Below are 16467 nucleotides of genomic sequence, written 5' to 3'. Positions count from 1 at the left end.
CAAACTTCAGTGGAATCTCTAGGAATCGGGCTCAGGAATCTGCATTTGCCAAGTTCCCAGGTGATTCTGAAAGTTCAAGAACCATTGATAACCTGGAGGGATTAGGACAGGTCTCATAGTAGGGTGCTGCCTGATACAGCTTCTGAAAGGACAGCACGGGCCAAGAAAAGCATTCTAACCAGCCAGAAGCATGAGTGAGGGTGGGAAAGCAAAATAGACTTAGGCAACATTTAAGTAGCAGACTGTGTGCCAGGCACACTTCTATGTGCCTTTATGAAGTCATTAATTCCTGTGTCAACCCTGTGATGTGAATGCTGTCATTTTCCAGATGAGGAAACAGAGGCACAGAAGGGTTACTGGTAAGTGACTTGTCCAAAGTCACACAGTGGTAAGCAAAGTTAGGACGGGAACCCAGGCAATGCTGGAATCTGTGCTGATATGTCCTGAGAAATCAAAGCAAATAACGTTTAAAAATGTTGCGTAGGGTTGACCATAGAAAGCCCTGAACGCTAAGCTAAGGTAAATTTGAACTTGATACACAAAGTCATTTCATAATAAGATTTGGACTTAATACAGTGGCGAGCTATTGGGGATCTTTGAATGAGACAGCAACTTGATTCACCCCAAACTGCGAAGCCCTGAACTATGTGATCCTCGCTGTTCAGTGCCGTGGGGGTTCGTGGCTGGCTTCCAGAGTGGGGTTGGTGGTAGCTGTGGCAGCAGTCGGTGAAAGTCCCAGAGGTCCTCACTTCAGTCATGAAGGCTGTGGTTCAGAACATTCTCATGCTCTGTCCCTTCTCCAGCTCCTGGGATAGAGCTGGAAGGTTGTTTGGTTTGGCCAGCAGACCGCAAGCAGAGAGAGCCAAGAACCACACAGTGAAGGAAATGTGTGCCTTCGACTCCTTCCGCTCGCCTCATCCCCACCCACGTCACCCTCCTCTGCCTGGACCCACTCTACCACCCTGGAGGGGCACTTTCTAGAGTTAACTTTTCTCATTGCCATCCAAAGATAGCTTGTTTTTCTAACTTTTTTAAAAATAAAATGCAGTCATGATAAAAAATTTCAACCACTGACAGAAAATGTAACACATAAAAGCTCCCACTCCTGACTCCAGTCCATTCCTCAGCAATAACCAGGATGAGGCTTCTTGTATATACTTCCAATTTTTTTTCTATGTGTGTATCGCGTGTGTGGATACATCCCTTTTGTTCTTGTTTACTTAAATTGCATCATACCATCTAACTTTTCTTGGATATCTTTTATGAACATTTGACTCTACCATATTCTTAAAATAGCTGCTTATATCTCCCTGTATGTATGGGTGTTCCCTGATTTACCCAACTTCCTCTACTGAGAAACACTTAAGTGCTCCCTGCCTTTTTTTTTTTTTTTCTATTGTAAACAACACTGCAGTGAACACTGTGCAGAAAGCTGGCTTTAAGGGATTCTTCCTCTCCTGGTAATTTCTATACATATTCTGTACTCAACTACATACTGTGTATGGATTCACCACCAAGCATTTGACCATAAAAATAAACAATTGCCTGGGATTTATTCAATCATCATGATGCCAGAGTGAAGAAAAGGCATTTTTAACCAACTACCGCTCGTGTTCCACATAGAGGAACAGAAATTTAAGACAAGGGCTGTGTTCCTAAGAAACTGGGTCTATTGGGAAGACAAGACCAATGGTCACAAAATAAGTCAGAGAACAATGAAGGGTGTTGGTAACCGAAGGTGAAAGAATGTGGCTCTGAGCCCCGCATGGCATGAGGGAGTTGTAATCGTTTTTGCTCCCTTATACACGGGGAAATGTGAAGAAACCCCACAAAGAAAATCCAGCACAATTGTCATTCTGTCCCCAAATGCTTGTGTTCCATTCATCTGAGCCCAGGGCTGGCTTATTGCCTCCTGCACAATGAGGGCCCCTGCTCTACAGGAGAAATGCATTTTTCCATTGCTTTGGTGTTCCTCTAAGCCCCACAAAGAAACCAGGAAATAAAACTGTCAACAACAAATTATCTCCCAACAAAATGCAACCACATAACACCCAAAAATGTTCAGAGCTATTTCTACTTTTCTTGACGGGAAAAGCTAGGTCTTCAGAGTGCAAGGTGAGATTGGCAGGGCAGGGGTGGGGTAGGAGGATGGGGAAAATTTGATCCCATCTGTTTCTTTAAACCCTACCAATCAGTGATATTTTAGGTTTCTTTTAGGGAAACTATTTAAACTATAAATAGAAAGGAAAGACCCACTTCCTGCCACTTATCACAAGCCAACCCTGGGCCTCTCTTCCCAGCTGGCCAGAGATGACTCACCCAGCCCCCTGCCCCCACCTCATTGCTCACCTATTCCTGGAGAGTGGACTAAGCTATGTTAGACCAAAGGTCTCTTGGGACAGTGGTTGGACCCCAAAAGGCTGACAGTGACCTTGGGTCTCTTCCAAAAGTTATGGTTAGTGCTGAACCAGCTCCCTAGAATTTGAACCTGCAGATCAGCCCCAAGGTCTCCCAGTGAAGAATATGAGTCAGTCCATATATTCCCCCAACCCCAGAGAGACAACAGCAGAAGGCTTAAGTAGAGCCAGATTCAGGGCCATGGAGATTGGTGGTGGTCATTCCTCTTGATATTCATGGTTTATACCTGATAATTCAGTTAATCCACTCTAACACTTTGTTGTCTGAGATTAATTTAGAGCCAGAAGGAATTTCAAGTAACATTTAGTACCTCCTCCTCCCCACTCTCCTACCACCACTGCCACCTCTGCCCCACCCCCACCATGTCAGGTTGTAACTGGACTTGGTCCAGATGGCTCCAGTGCAGAACTCTAAGGGAGCTCTACCCAGTCTCCTCTGGTCTTGGATCAGATGACAATGGGGCTCTTTCAAATGCTGTCTGTGGTTGAAACTATTTTCTCTTTTTCCAATCTACAAGATATAGAGGACAGCTTTCGCCTTCATTCCTTAAATTTAACATGCTTTTATAAGATATATACCAATTATTAAAAGTGGTCATCTCGCTGAAACCGGTTTGGCTCAGTGGATAGAGCGTCGGCCTGCGGACTGAAGGGTCCCAGGTTCGATTCCGGTCAGGGGCATGTACCTGGGTTGCAGGCACATCCCCAGTGGGAGATGTGCAGGAGGCAGCTGATCGACGTTTCTCTCTCATCGATGTTTCTGACTATCTCTCTCCCTTCCTCTCTGTAAAAAATCAACAAAATATATATATATAAAAAAAGTGGTTATCTCTGAGATAGGAGAAGCAACACCTCCTATTCTTTTTCATTGTATTTTTATTATCCTGATGCATTTCTGCCCCTCTCCCAATAATATAAGTGGTATTTTAAAAAGCTCCTCATGCCCTGCCGGTGTAGCTCAGTGGTTGAGTGTTGACCTATGAACCAAGTGGTCACAGTTCAATTCCCTGTCAGGGCACATGCCCAGGTTGTGGGCTCGATCCCCCATGAGGGGCATGCAGGAGGCAACCGATCAATGATTCTCCCCCATTATTGATGTGTGTGTGTGTCTCTCTCTCCTCACTTCTCAGAAATCAATAAAAAATATTTTTAAAAGCTTCTCATGGAACATTAATTTCCTTTTTCTCTGGGCTAAATCCTAGTTTCATCCAGAGGTTAACAACTCAGATTCTTTTATGGGTCAGATGGGTGGGGGGAGAAAAAGTGGAAGGTGGAAGGCAGTGCAGGTGACCTTTGCAAAATGCAGAGAGCACAGCTGGCAGAAAGGCATTCAAATCCCAAACTGGGCTGTGGGCTGCCGGCCCGCAGCCTGCCCCACAAGCACTCTCCTCCATGCTTTAGTTCTTGGTGCTTCAAGCCTCCTAAATTAGTATGTGGAGCCCAACAGAGAACGTCTTTGGTTTTGGCCATCAGAGACATGCCATTAACTGTTGTGCTGACAGTAATTTTGGTCCCATGCTAAACACTCACCAGCACATGGGATTTACACCTGCAAGGGCTGATCAGTCCCCACGTCCTTGGAGAGGCCACAGAAGCCCAGCAAAGATCCCAGGGAAATGTGACTCACAGACGTCACTCTGCATTGGTTTGGGTGCCATGGCAACAGGGCATCCCATCCTGAGAAGACAGTGCAGCAGATGGCCCCTGTCATGTGGCGCCTGCGATGGCAGACCAGGCCACCTCATGGAGCAGGATTGCTTCTGTCCAACTGGCATGGAGTCACACTGGTAACTATTTACATGCATCAAAATACACCCAGAGGCAGCAGATGGCCAGGCCAGGCTGAGACATGGGGAGAAATGAGGCTGGTTTGGGCTGAGTCAGAGGCAAGGGCAGCAGACAGCTCACAACATCACTCCTGTTGCTGCCTGGTCTCAGCCTGGCTGGAAGCTGGGAAAAAGTTAGGCTTAAAAGGATCACAGGCTGATCGCTAGATCCTGAGACAAGATGACATTGGACAGACCCGTCCCACGCCTAAGACACCTGCCAGCACACCGGGCCACTCTTCTGGGCTCTTTGTCACCTTCAGGGGTCCGAGCCAGCATATCAGGCTGAGACAAGCATTCCCACAGCAAGACAAGCAGCTTCAAAACACTAGGTCTAACACCCCAACCAAAATGAGTGGAGGGACCCGGGGCTCCCATGTCTTTGTCACCTTTGTCATCTTATCATGCAGATGTCCCAGGGTTTGGTACACAACAGGCAACTGGAGGTGTTTGTTGCAATGAATTGAAAGTGTGACGCAAATCCAACAGGGTGACCTTTGCCTGGGACTGGGTTTGGGGTGTGTGTATTTTTTTAAGACAGGATGTTGGCTATAGAACATTTTGTGAGCTATCCTGAGCCCCGACAGCACTGGTAAAATTCTGACGTCTTTAGTCCAGGGTGATAACGGGTGTTTCATTTCCTGCTTTGGAATTCTTTCAGTCATGGGACCCCCGGTGTCTCCCAGGCCCATAGCCAAAATGTGAATGACAATGATACTCATGCTCACCCACGTGGGCTGCAGCTTTCGTTTGCCAAGTGGAGAATATTTGGATTTGGAGTGTTTTCTTCTTCCTTTTCCTCTCTGCCTTTGCTCCCACCAGGGAGGTTGTGGAGGATGCCAGCTTATGGTGACAAATGTCAATGATCGGTAGGCCTTAAACATCAACATCAGCATCAATAATCTGGAGGTCAAACTGGGGCCCAAGGCCAAGGAGTCAGGGAAGCACATAGGCTCCTAAAACGTGCACTGGGCACTGGCTTTCTAGACAATCCTTAGAAGCTGTGGGCTCGAGGAGTCAGACAGTGACGACCAGAAAGAATACCTTTTCTGTCTCCATGTTTATTAGGAACCTCAAAGAAAAGGAACAGAGATTGATTGACCCACCCAAACAACTCCTGGAACAGTGTCACGACATGCTTGGGAATTCTGGGTAGTGAAGGGGTGGACCATGGGGCTCAGCAACTCAGCCCATAGTCAAAGGCATCGGGGTGGTTCTGAAAATAGAGATTCAAGAAGCCCAGGAAAATATTCTTATCTATGAGAAGAGCACACACCGTGGGGTCCTGCTTCATGGCCTCTATCCAGAGTCGAAGAGCGGGGGTGTGGTTCACACAGCTGCAGGACAGGAAAGAAGTGTTAGCTCACCGGAAGAGGAAGGCATCAGGGAAAATGGCACGCGTCGCTCTTTAGATACCAAAAAAATGGGTTTCTTTGGGCAATAGAGTCATCTTAGTTAGCTATGAGCAACTGGGCATGATCACTTATTGAAAGAAAATCCTTGTTTTTGGAATACCTGTGTGTGCTTTTGAATTGTGTAAGTTGCTACTGATTTGAACAATACAGTTAAATACTTGTGGGCTGATTGCTCTGGGGAAATAAGGTGCCTATGCCTGGCTGGTAAACAACAGGAAGACAACCCTCTGAAAGAGACATTCTTCTGTCATTCTCAGATCCTACGTTAGTGGGTTTGGAAAAAATAAAAAACAAGTCGTTTCCAAAACACTTTAAAAAAATAATGAGTGGAAACAATCATCAAACTTTGAAATAATGGAGCTGATTGGGCTCCATTATTTCAAAGATCAGAAGTTTAGATCTAGACTATGCCCAGTGACTTTTTCAAGATCATACAACCTGTTAGTGGGAAATCTGTGGTTCAATACTCTGTCCCCAGAGGAGACAGGTTTTTCATGATGTTTGTGTTGAGACGGAGTTTAAAATATCTGAATATGTCTACCTGATCTTTGCTCAGAGACAGCCAAAGGGGGATGTGCAGATGGCTCCTGGGTAGAGTCAAGCCCACTCATTACAAGGGCACCCTCGCAGCTCTGGCTGGGCAGGACTGGATTCCCAAATGCCAGAGTCGTCCAGCACCCACCATGCATCCAGCACCCACCATGTGACTGGCTGGGAGTAGAGCCAGCACTTCTCCTCTGAGCATTCTGACAACAAAGCACATGTTCTGCCCAGGGCCCCTACATAGTCCTCCCCCCGCCACCTCCACGCAATTTCTTCTACTTTGAACATCCCTACACTTCCATGGTGGCCATTTCATTTGTTTGTTTTAACATCGAGCATCTGTTGCTTTTAAAATCAGTGTGTGTGTGTGTGTGTGTGTGTGTGTGTGTGTGTGTGTGTTTTAAAACATTCCTATCTGGGGAAGATTCCTCAGAGAACTAACTGTGAGTAAAGTGTGTGGTGGGCACTGGATTTCTAGACAATCCTTAGGAGGATTATCTCAGCAGGTCCAGGAGCAGGGCCAGGAGCTGCAGACAAGTCACCAAAACCCGGTGACTAAGACTCACCACCTGCTTGCACCACTGGCCTGAGTTTGGATGGGCTGGTGAGGACGGTAGCTCTGAGGCACCACAGGTCTTACCAGCAGAAATATGGGGAAAGTGGGTCCACAGAGAGTGGCAGAAGAACACAGGTGCATTTTAAACAAGGAAACAGTTTAAAACCTGACTTCATTTCACACGCATCGTGAAACACGTCCAGAGGAGGATGAATGGCACACACACCATTTCAACCACTGTTGCCCAGTCCGACCCCAGGGAGTCATGACCACGTGGTCAAATGTCTTACTCAGCTATTCCATATACATCCAGCCGCTCAAACCAGGGCCAAAAGAGGTAATCAATCATGGATATACAGTCTCCGCCAAAGAAGACGGTGTTCTGATAGCTAAGAATCTAAAAGTTTAAACAGAACAAAAGCAAGTTAATTTGCTGATCTGCTGGCATAGTTATAGACACTAACTACAAATATCAAATTAGTTCCCACAGAGGGAGAACTTCGGCTTTGATTCTCCTTCTGATTTGTTAGGTAAGTGCTTCCTCCCTTTTTCTGAGGTTTCCTCCACCCTATTTAGGGTAATACTCCTGGCCACACTCAGTCCCTGCCCTCCTTTGAACCCTGGAGGGAAAGGGTGGCTCCTCTGATGGGAGAATTTGGAAGGACCACCCAGGCAGCAGGAGCCCAGCCCCTCTCTCAGCCTGGAGCAGGCTCCTCCCAGTGCTATGCTGTCCGTGGAGCAGCTCAGCCCTCAGAAAGGGGAGGCCCTGTGTCAGGCCAGTGCAGCTTAATACTGGGATGGAGGAGGGCCACAGGAGGAACCCCACTTGTTCCAGTTGTGACCCCCCACTCTCCAGGATTCACTTTATCTGTAACAAAGGGGATACTGTGTCACCATGTGCCTTCCTCTTTTGCTTTCTTTCTTTAAAAAAAATATTTTTATTGATTTCAGAGAGGAAGAGAGAGGGAGAAATAGAAACATCAATGATAAGAGAAAAATCATTGATCAGCTGCCTCCTGCATACCCCCTATTGGGGATCAAGCCTGAAACCCGAGCATGTGCCCTGACCAGGAATTGAATCGTGACCTCCTGGTTCATAGGTTGACACGCAACCACAGAGCTGGGCAAGAAAGAGCAGTGCTACTTAATGGACTCCCGCTAATCCAGAGGTTCTCAACCTGTGGGTCGAGACCCCTTTGGTCAAACGACCCTTTCACAGGGGTCGCCTAAGACCATCCTGCATATCAGATATTTACATTACGATTCATAACAATAGCAACATTACAGTTAAGAAGTAGCAACGAAAATAATTTTATGGTTGGGTCACAACATGAGGAATTGTATTTAAAGGGCCAGAAGGTTGAGAACCACTGAGTCTAATTAGAGTCTAATCCCACCATTGTCTTTTTATTATATTTTCTTTTTTATTTCAGTTCTTTGAACTTCACACTTGTTGGCCACTCAACATTATCAATTTTTTACATTAAAATAAAATTTCTCTTTCCCAAATGGGACAAATTAATCCAGATAGAAAGCAGATAAACTCTTAACAGACAGCCAAAGTCAAAACAAATAAACAAATAAAAGCACTTGAAAATTTAAAAAGCAAAAGTACTTAGCAGAGATTATTGTTGGGCCAGGTTTTCCCAGAGAGAAAGGTATGGTGTCAATTACCTAGCTAATCAGATGACTTTGACCCATTTAACTCATAGTCAACTAAATTCTTCCCTGTAGTTATAGATCTAGATTCCTGTGCCCTTTATCTAGATTTCCATACTCCTATCTTTATCAATCAGGTTTGATTTTTTATACTCTAAAACAGATGTTGACTCCATGATGTAGTGTAGGGTAAGTTCTGCTCTGGCTAATTTTGCTCAGTGGTTAGAGTGTCGGCCTGTGGACCGAAGGGTCACAGGTTCAATTCCCGGTCAAAGGAATGTATCTTGGTTGCAGGTTCCCCAGCCCATAGGGACCCTTGTGGGAGGCAGCCAATCAATGTGTCTCTCTCACATTGATGTTTCTCTCTCTCTCTCTCTCTCTCTCTCTCTCTCTCTCTCTCTCTCTTTCCCCCCCCCCCCCCACCCTCCCCTTCTTCTTCTTCCTCCTTCCTGGTCCTTTGCTGGGCTCTACCTCTCATTCAACATGAAACCCAGGGCAACTTATGTACCTCTTCTTCCAAGCCTCAATTTTCTCATCAGTAAAATGGTGGCAATGTTAGTGCCCACCATGCATGAATAAAGTGAGTTCTTGTGATGACAAAGCACAGTGACCTCAGAAGGTTACATCCACATAAAGCAAATCCACCCCTCACAGAAAGGATCAATGGGGTCCCCACATCCTTCTCAGAGCAGAAAGCAAATCTTGTGGCCCTAAGTCTAAGCCTTCATTCTCTCCCAGTATGGCATAGAGAAGCCCCCTTCCTGGTGTCCTGAAAATCTGAAAAAAAAAAAAAAATGTGAGATGGTGTCACTTTGTTCAAAGAAACTACTAACAGGATCGTACTAAAACAACAGAATCTGGCCAATAAAAATTCAAAACAGAGACTATTTTCAGTCATGTATAAATAAGCTCTGACGTACAGAGTAGAGGGACAAATTGTTCCATTTTCATGGATTCCAGAAAGGCACAAGACTTCTTATGGTCGGGAATAAAAATAGTTACCCAAATTTGTATCGCTGATTTTGAAACATATACTTCCAGCTTATTACTAGCTTTCATGGCACAAATCAGAACCCAATCTAAGTGGATCGACTCTGGAATTTCCGTGTACCTCCTGTGCTTTACAGAGCAGAGGTGCTTTTGGGAAAGTCCTTGTCAAAAGAAATCATATGCAGACATTTAATGGAACCCATGATGGGTCCTTTGGTAAAGTAACAAGGTATTTTGAAAATGAATAGTTGTTTAGGAATTGACATTTATTTAGTATATGTTTCTGAAGCTTTTCATTTACTCAAAGTAGGAGTGTATGCCATTAAATATATATGATCTTATAGCTATGATCAACCTGTACATCAGCTCTCACAAAGTAATTCAAGTCGTAACAAGGTACTTTGTATAGTAAAAAGTCAAGATGAGCATATAGATGAAATGGGTGAGGCATCAACTATTTTCTGGCAGCTTCTACCCCATTCCCAAAATACATATGCACATTCCTTTGCACTTTTCTTAAATCCAAGAGTGACTTGGGACCACTCACATCAAGACCCTTAGAGTTCTTGCCTCAGCTGCCTCAGACAGACATTTCTCCACCAGATTTCTCCCAGGGCAAATTTAAAAATCCCAACAGAATATCTGGCTTCCTGTAAACTAGCACAACATGCCAGCTCCTTTACAGACACATCCCAGTGATGTAGGAGAACATACTGGCCAGCCCTCCTCAGAGATTTAGTGAAGTCTTAGGACACTCAATAGGAGAGCTCCCTTCTGTGCAAACCTGATGACTTCCAAACATGTGAAATAACTTTTCCCCTTAGAATCTCTGTGCAAACCTGATGACTTCCAAACATGTGAAATAACTTTTCCCCTTAGAATCACAGAACATCAGCACCGGAAGGGCCACTGGAAGTCATCTAGTGTGACTCCCCTGCCCCCACCATCATTTTGCCATTTTTTTAGACCAGGCTCATTACACAGAAGATTAGAGCTGCAGGGTAAAGGAAGTGCACAATAAAATATTAAATATGAAAAATAATAAAATGCTAAGCTCTGGGAAAATAAAAGAACAGAAGGTCAAAACAAGGAAGGAAAATGGTATCAAGGTATCAAGCCAGGAGTCCTGCAGAGATCCTTAAAGCTTTGAATTGGACTTGGGTTTCCTGGCAGCAGAAATGGAGAGGAAAACATCCTGGCAAGCTGAGTCTTGTCTCTCACATGGAATCACAAGGGACTCTCACTGTCAGGAGAGGAAACAGACCCAGGGAGGTAAGGGGACCCTCTGGTTGGTGCCAGAGCTAAGACAGAAACACCATTCTCCTAATTCCCAGACTGGAGTCGATCCCTGTGTCATTCTACTTCAAGTGTAGGAAGACTCTACTCACAGAAGCTTCCAGTCTTTTGTGAACTCTTTGCTTGTTCTTTAAGAATCAGCAAAAAGCTTAGAATCGGCATATTCTGAAAGCCTCTCCTGCTCTGCAGCCACGGATTGGCCCAGCTTCCCAGGAGAACTGCCCCCTCAATCCTGCTCTTTCTCCCCGCTCTCAGTCAGGGGCTCTGCAGGGAGGGGACACACACCAACATACTCGTGGTTGCAGAGCTTACCAGAATCCTCTCCTTCCAGGCAACTTCACTCAAATAGTTCTTCTGTGTTCTCAGTTTAAACGAGTGTCTTGCTTACAGCCAATGAATGAGCTGCTCTGACAATGTTTAGGATAGTTAGAGGCAAACTAAACCGGCAGTCTGAATTCCCAGTGTCTTATCTTTCCTAAGTGTTTTGTCATCAGAAACAGACTAGGAAGCTGCTGCTGCTATACCTGGACCCACTTAGCCGTGGTCATGTTAATATCCAACGTCATTTTTTAAAACTCTATTTTGAGTTCTTTCTGTTTCCCACCTGCCACATCGAATGATGTTGGCCATTCTTAATATCGAATAGCTTCCCCCACAGTGGAATCCCTCACTTTCAGCGCTATTGTCCTTGGCATCACCAAGCAAGGCAAAATGGCCTGCTTAGAGGAGACATTGTTCATCCAAGGCCCAGGCATCCCTCACGAGGCCACACGTGGGGAGGGAACTGAGGCTCTGCCTTCTGGCCCTTCTAACACATCTTTAATTCAGGCTTAAGAAATTGAGATATTTGAGGGATAGCCATTTGATGTTCTGAAATAATAGAAAATCTATTTTTTAAACGTTCTGTTCTCCAATTCACTGAAAAATGACTACAGAGGGTGGTCCCCTTGCTTTTAAAGGATGTGGTAAGAGATGAAGAGTGGGCATGCAAATGAAGAGCAAAGGACCATTTGGCTTGACGAGGGAACACTATTTCCACCCCCTGAAGGTGAAAAGCCTGGTAGGAAGGTCCCCTCATCTTCTGTGAGGATCTCTCGGGCTCCCCCAGGGGGATGGAAAGGAGCTTAGCAGCTGGAGCACAAGTGGAAGGAAGAAGCGCGCGGGCTCCCCCTTGTGGCCGTTGCTGGTGAGGCGCACTGACTGTGGCACCTCCAGGAGGTTCACAGGGAGGAAGAAATCTTATCTGTAAGGGTTTTGTGTACAAACAAGGTCACGAAGAGAAGAGAATCCGAGACTTCCTCAAACCAGGCATTCTAAAAAGCTTCAGTCTACAGTCCTGGACTCTTGGATTCAGCTTCAGTAATTGCTGCCCTGCACCCCCAGCCTCTAAGGAGGACAGACAGCATGGTGGCGCACAGTGGGGGTGCTCATGTCCTGGCTGGAGGAGGAAGGAGGTGGTTTTTCTTGATGGAAATAGTTCTTAAGAAGCAGAACCTCCTCTCCTTCCCTTCCCCCTACACACACACCCAAAAGACACAAAGCTGCTTGCCAATAAACCAGCAATTCAGGCCCGTATCCAAAAGCAACAGTAAAGTACTCAACTCCAGGGCAGAAGTCTTGAGTTCATAAAAGATAAGGGGAGATTCTCAAGATTTCAAATTTCAGGGCCCTGCTACACTGATATACAGCTGAAGTTGAGCTAATGACAATGAACCAAGGACACCTGTAAAACAAACCAAGTGTGTATAACAGAGTATAACATCATTTGTCCTCTACAAAGAAACCTTAGAAGTAGTTTCTGGAAGAACATGCCCCATCTTGCTGTTCATCACTATGAAGATTCAGAAGGCATCTTGCCAACATTTGGGGATTAAAGGACCACCCTGAAAATTCTATCCTGGCATCCTTTTAATGGGCTTAATTCTTTTGCCAAAATTTATTTGTAAGATAGTAAGGGGGTTGAAGCTAGCAAAGCAATGCTTGACAAGTCAAACATCTTTAAAGTGATGGATGGTGGATGAAAAGATAAATGAATATTGATCGAATCTCTGAAGCCGGGGGTGGGGAGGAACCTCCTGTGTATAAAAACAATGGAAGAAATCACAACAGAAAAGATTATGGCACAGAATTTTTAATGTTATATTTCTATGCAGACAGAAAAAGATAAGCCAAGTTAAAAGTTATAACAAAAGAAAACAAAAATGTCTTAAAAACAAGCAAATATCTTGTACCTGTAAGAAACTCTTTAAAAGGAACTTTCACAAATCAGCAAAGAAAACCAGTAAGACCTTGATAGACAAGCCAGCTAACAGACCATTTTCACACAAAAAACAAGAACATTAAGAGATGGCATATTTTGGGGAAAATATCCCACTTCACTAGCAACCAAAGAAATACTCATTATATCAACAACGAGAAATTGCTCTCTCTCTTCAAAACTGGCACATATCTTTAAAATATATATATATATATATATATATATATATATATATATATATAGTTGATTTTTTTACAGAGAGGAAGGGAGAGGGATAGAGAGTTAGGAACATCGATGAGAGAGAAACATTGATCAGCTGCCTCCTGCACACTCCCCACTAGGGATGTGCCCGCAACCCAGGTACATGCCCTTGACCGGAATCGAACCTGGGACCCTTGAGTCCGCAGGCCAACGCTCTATCCACTGAGCCAAACCGGTTAGGGCGGCACATATCTTTTTACACAAAGTTCCCCAAGAATGAAAAGGAGGTAGAGCAAAGGGCATTTTCATGTACTGCTCTTTGGGGAGGATGTAGCATCATAGAGCTCCAGCCTGTACAGTGTTCATGCCCTTTGATCTGGTAATGCCATTCCTGGAAATCAGACCCAAGCACATATTCCAAAATAGAGAAAGCACGAGTTAAGATGACAAGTAGCTGAACTTATCAAAGTCAGGCAGAAAGACGAAGTCTGTGCAAGCAGAAGGTGTCAGGGTGACCAGGTTAACGACCCTACATCACTTCTTCCATTGGATCTAACCAGGAGAGGGGCCCCTTGTTGTACCTCTTCAAGGTTGCAGAATTCCTCACGAAGGGCTAGCTTCAGATCACAGCATTCTTTCCCGCATCTCAATGCTACCAGACACTCCTTGGTCAAATGTGGGACCTAATCAGAGGACACAGGTTTCTTAGTGGAGAATCTGAGGGAACTCCACGCTTCTGCTCTGCCTACAAATACAGCCAAAGCTTTGTCGCCCTAGCTTAACAGGCCAACAGCCACATCCCGGCTCCTCAATAGGAGTATCCTAAGGGGTTCCAGCAATCCATTTGTCTTAGCTCCCTGGTAAAACAAGGTGCTTTTAAAAAGTGTTCTCAAGTGCTTCTTACTTGATCAGCTATTTCCATGCTGTACAATCTTAGGCAGGCACTTAACCTCTCTAACCCGTGTTCCCACCTAAAAAATGGATACAGTAATAGTACCCACCTGGTGCAAGGGCAGTTGTAAGGGCTGCATGAGTTAACCGTTATAAAGGGAGTTAAAATAGTGCTTGGCACATCATACATGCTCAGTATATGTCAGTTTTTATTGCATTTCAAAGAGAACCATCTTAAAGTTTCTCCACTTTTTTCTCCCGTTATCAGCAGGGACCCCCTTTTGTCTCCACATTTCTTGGACAGTTGGAACTCTTGCTCTGAAAAAAGAGCAGTTCCCTCCCGTGCGTTAGTGTCTTTATTCTCCTTAATTATATTCCCTGTAAAGCATCACCAGCTCTTTCAATATTCCTATCTTAAGTCACACAGTCAAAACTTTGCCATAATCATACCTCTGGAGACTGCTAGCTCACATGGAAAGCACCTCTCAGTGAAGCCTTTAACCTTTAATATCAGAGGCGATGGCTCTACTATAATTGCATACCAGTTATGCTCCTAAGGCACACGCAGTATCAAAACAAAACAGTTTCACCGATGATTGGGCTTTAAAATGAATTGAAGTTTGGGAAAGACATACAAAGTAAAAGACAGCGCATAGGTGGCTTTAAAAAAAAAATCAACATACCTTATAGAATAGCTCCAATAACATCTTTTGGCGAGCTCGCTCATAAGGGTCATATGGATACAGCTTCCTTCCCGGATAAGCATCATCCAGGTACTCACAAGCGATCACCGATTCGTAGATCAGCTGACATCTGCTGTTTTCCAGGACAGGGATTTGGCCAAAGGGGTGCTTTGTATAGTACCAGTCAGGCTTGTTTCTCAGGTTAATGTTGATAACTTCATAGCTTAAAAGGCAAAGGGAAAACAAGACAACCAGCATGAGAGGCTGACCCAAACAGACGCTCATGTCCAGAGCAGAAGAGAAGCCGGGGCGCTCCCGATTTGCAACATCCCCCGGTGCCTGTGGGCGCTGACCTCCCATCTCTCACCTGATGCCTTTGGCCAGGAGGACCAAGCGCGTTCTGTGCGCAAAGGGACAGAACCTCATGCTGTAGATTCGGATCAGGCCCTCTGGGACCGGCCCTGGGGCGACACTTCCTGCGGGGCAGGTGAGGGGTACCAAGCGGTGGATTAGGCCACTGGGGAGAGGGGCTCACTCTCCTCCCTGTGACCTCAAGAGGGCTGTGCACTCCTCCTCCTCCTCCTCCTCCTCCTCCTCCTCTTCCTCCTCCTCCTCCTCCTCCTCCTCCTCCTCCTCCTCCTCCTCCGGAGTCCCCAGACTGGACACTTTTGCACGTGGCTTTTGTGCAGAGGAATCCTTCCAGCCACCGCCCTCCCGTCCCTCCCCCCCCCCCCTCCCCCACTGAGCTGGTCTGGGGGCCAAGGCCCAGCGTCTCCATCCCGCGGACCCAGAGGACTCACCTTTCCCCAGGCTCCTGCTCTCATCCTCACCCATGGTGATCATGCGTCTGCACAGCGCCCAGTGCTCCGAGCCTCGCCTTTGGCGCTCGCCGCGGCCGCAGCCGCAGGCGCCGGCGCGCCGCCCCTGCAGCCCAAATTCAAGGTTTAAGGGACTGGGATCCGGTGGGGCAGCGGGGACGTGATCCGGGGAGCGAGCGAGGTAGGATGACAACGCGGAGAGACTTCGCCCCAGAAAGTCCAAGTAGGAGTGTGGGCGAAACACAACAAATAAAAACCCTGAGAAGTACCCCCTGCCTTGCACACGTGGGCACAGCCTTCGGTGGGGTCCCTTCTCGGCACTGAGAATCTGTGGAGATGGAGCATTGAAACGCCAGCATGTACCTCAAAGGAGCTGAACAAACATTAACCTGGGTAGCACTAAGGTTTTCCTTCCCATCCTAAGCCCTCCCTCCTGCATCTCTAAGACAATAGGCCTCATCCTCTGTATGAGCCCCAAAAATAAAGGCCAGCTTTTTCATAATATAGCAGATGAGAAGAAACACTTGTTAGTATTGCGTGTCTCCTTAAATTCTGTGCCCTCGCTGGCCTCACTCTAGTCCCAGCCCTATTCGTGAGATTGTACCCAAGCTATGAAAAAACTGGTAATGGATTCGAAACAAGATAATCTAGAGGCAAAGAAAAATGTGTGAGCTCTCCCCATCCCCCAGCATGAATCTTAGAGAAGACCCTTTATAATGGCTAAGGGCACATTGTCAACAGCCCAGCAATACAGGGGTCACTTGGATCGCTCTTCCAGCTACATGAAATCAAGGCGGTAGCTGGCCTTTACTCTGACCCTCAGCAGCTTGGTGATCCTGAAATTCAGCAGATGGAAAGAGAACTTATTTGATTTTTACAGGATTGAGATGAAACAGGAATTACTCATCAATGCAT

The 16467-nt window shown here is 45.8% G+C and overlaps 1 protein-coding gene across 2 annotated transcripts; it reads right to left on the bottom strand.

Moving 5' to 3' along the window:
* Positions 1 to 5285: 5285 nt before the first annotated feature.
* Positions 5286 to 15603, bottom strand: LOC308529282 (glutathione S-transferase omega-2-like). Of its 2 annotated transcripts, XM_081105286.1 has the most exons (6): positions 15535 to 15603; positions 15102 to 15210; positions 14735 to 14957; positions 13742 to 13843; positions 7048 to 7154; positions 5286 to 5580 (listed from the first exon to the last, which is right to left on the bottom strand). In XM_081105286.1, exons 1-6 carry the CDS (start codon positions 15575 to 15577, stop codon positions 5421 to 5423), a joined length of 744 nt encoding a protein of 247 aa, XP_080961412.1. In that variant the 5' UTR covers positions 15578 to 15603; the 3' UTR covers positions 5286 to 5420. The 2 variants fall into 2 exon arrangements, with proteins under 2 accessions (XP_080961412.1, XP_080961413.1); XM_081105287.1 differs by lacking the exons at positions 13742 to 13843; positions 15535 to 15603 and having other exon boundaries at positions 5287 to 5580; positions 15102 to 15235.
* Positions 15604 to 16467: the final 864 nt, after the last annotated feature.

The sequence above is a fragment of the Myotis nattereri genome (genome assembly GCF_964212035.1).
Source record: "Myotis nattereri genome assembly, chromosome: 13".
Taxonomy (NCBI): Eukaryota; Metazoa; Chordata; class Mammalia; order Chiroptera; family Vespertilionidae; genus Myotis; species Myotis nattereri.
The sequence above is the reverse complement of the archived record's forward strand: the minus strand, read 5'-3'. Positions and strand labels throughout refer to the sequence as shown.

What these genes read in the sequence shown, in the direction of transcription:
- LOC308529282 (XM_081105286.1), bottom strand. Translation starts at nt 15,577, where the DNA reads ATGATCACCATGGGTGAGGATGAGAGCAGGAGCCTGGGGAAAG. An exon ending in TATTGGAGCTATTCTATAAG is followed by an intron (nt 13,844 to 14,734) that starts GTATGTTGATTT and finishes TCCTCTGATTAG; the next exon opens with GTCCCACATTTGACCAAGGA. An exon ending in AATTCTGCAACCTTGAAGAG is followed by an intron (nt 7,155 to 13,741) that starts GTACAACAAGGG and finishes TTAAACTTTTAG; the next exon opens with ATTCTTAGCTATCAGAACAC.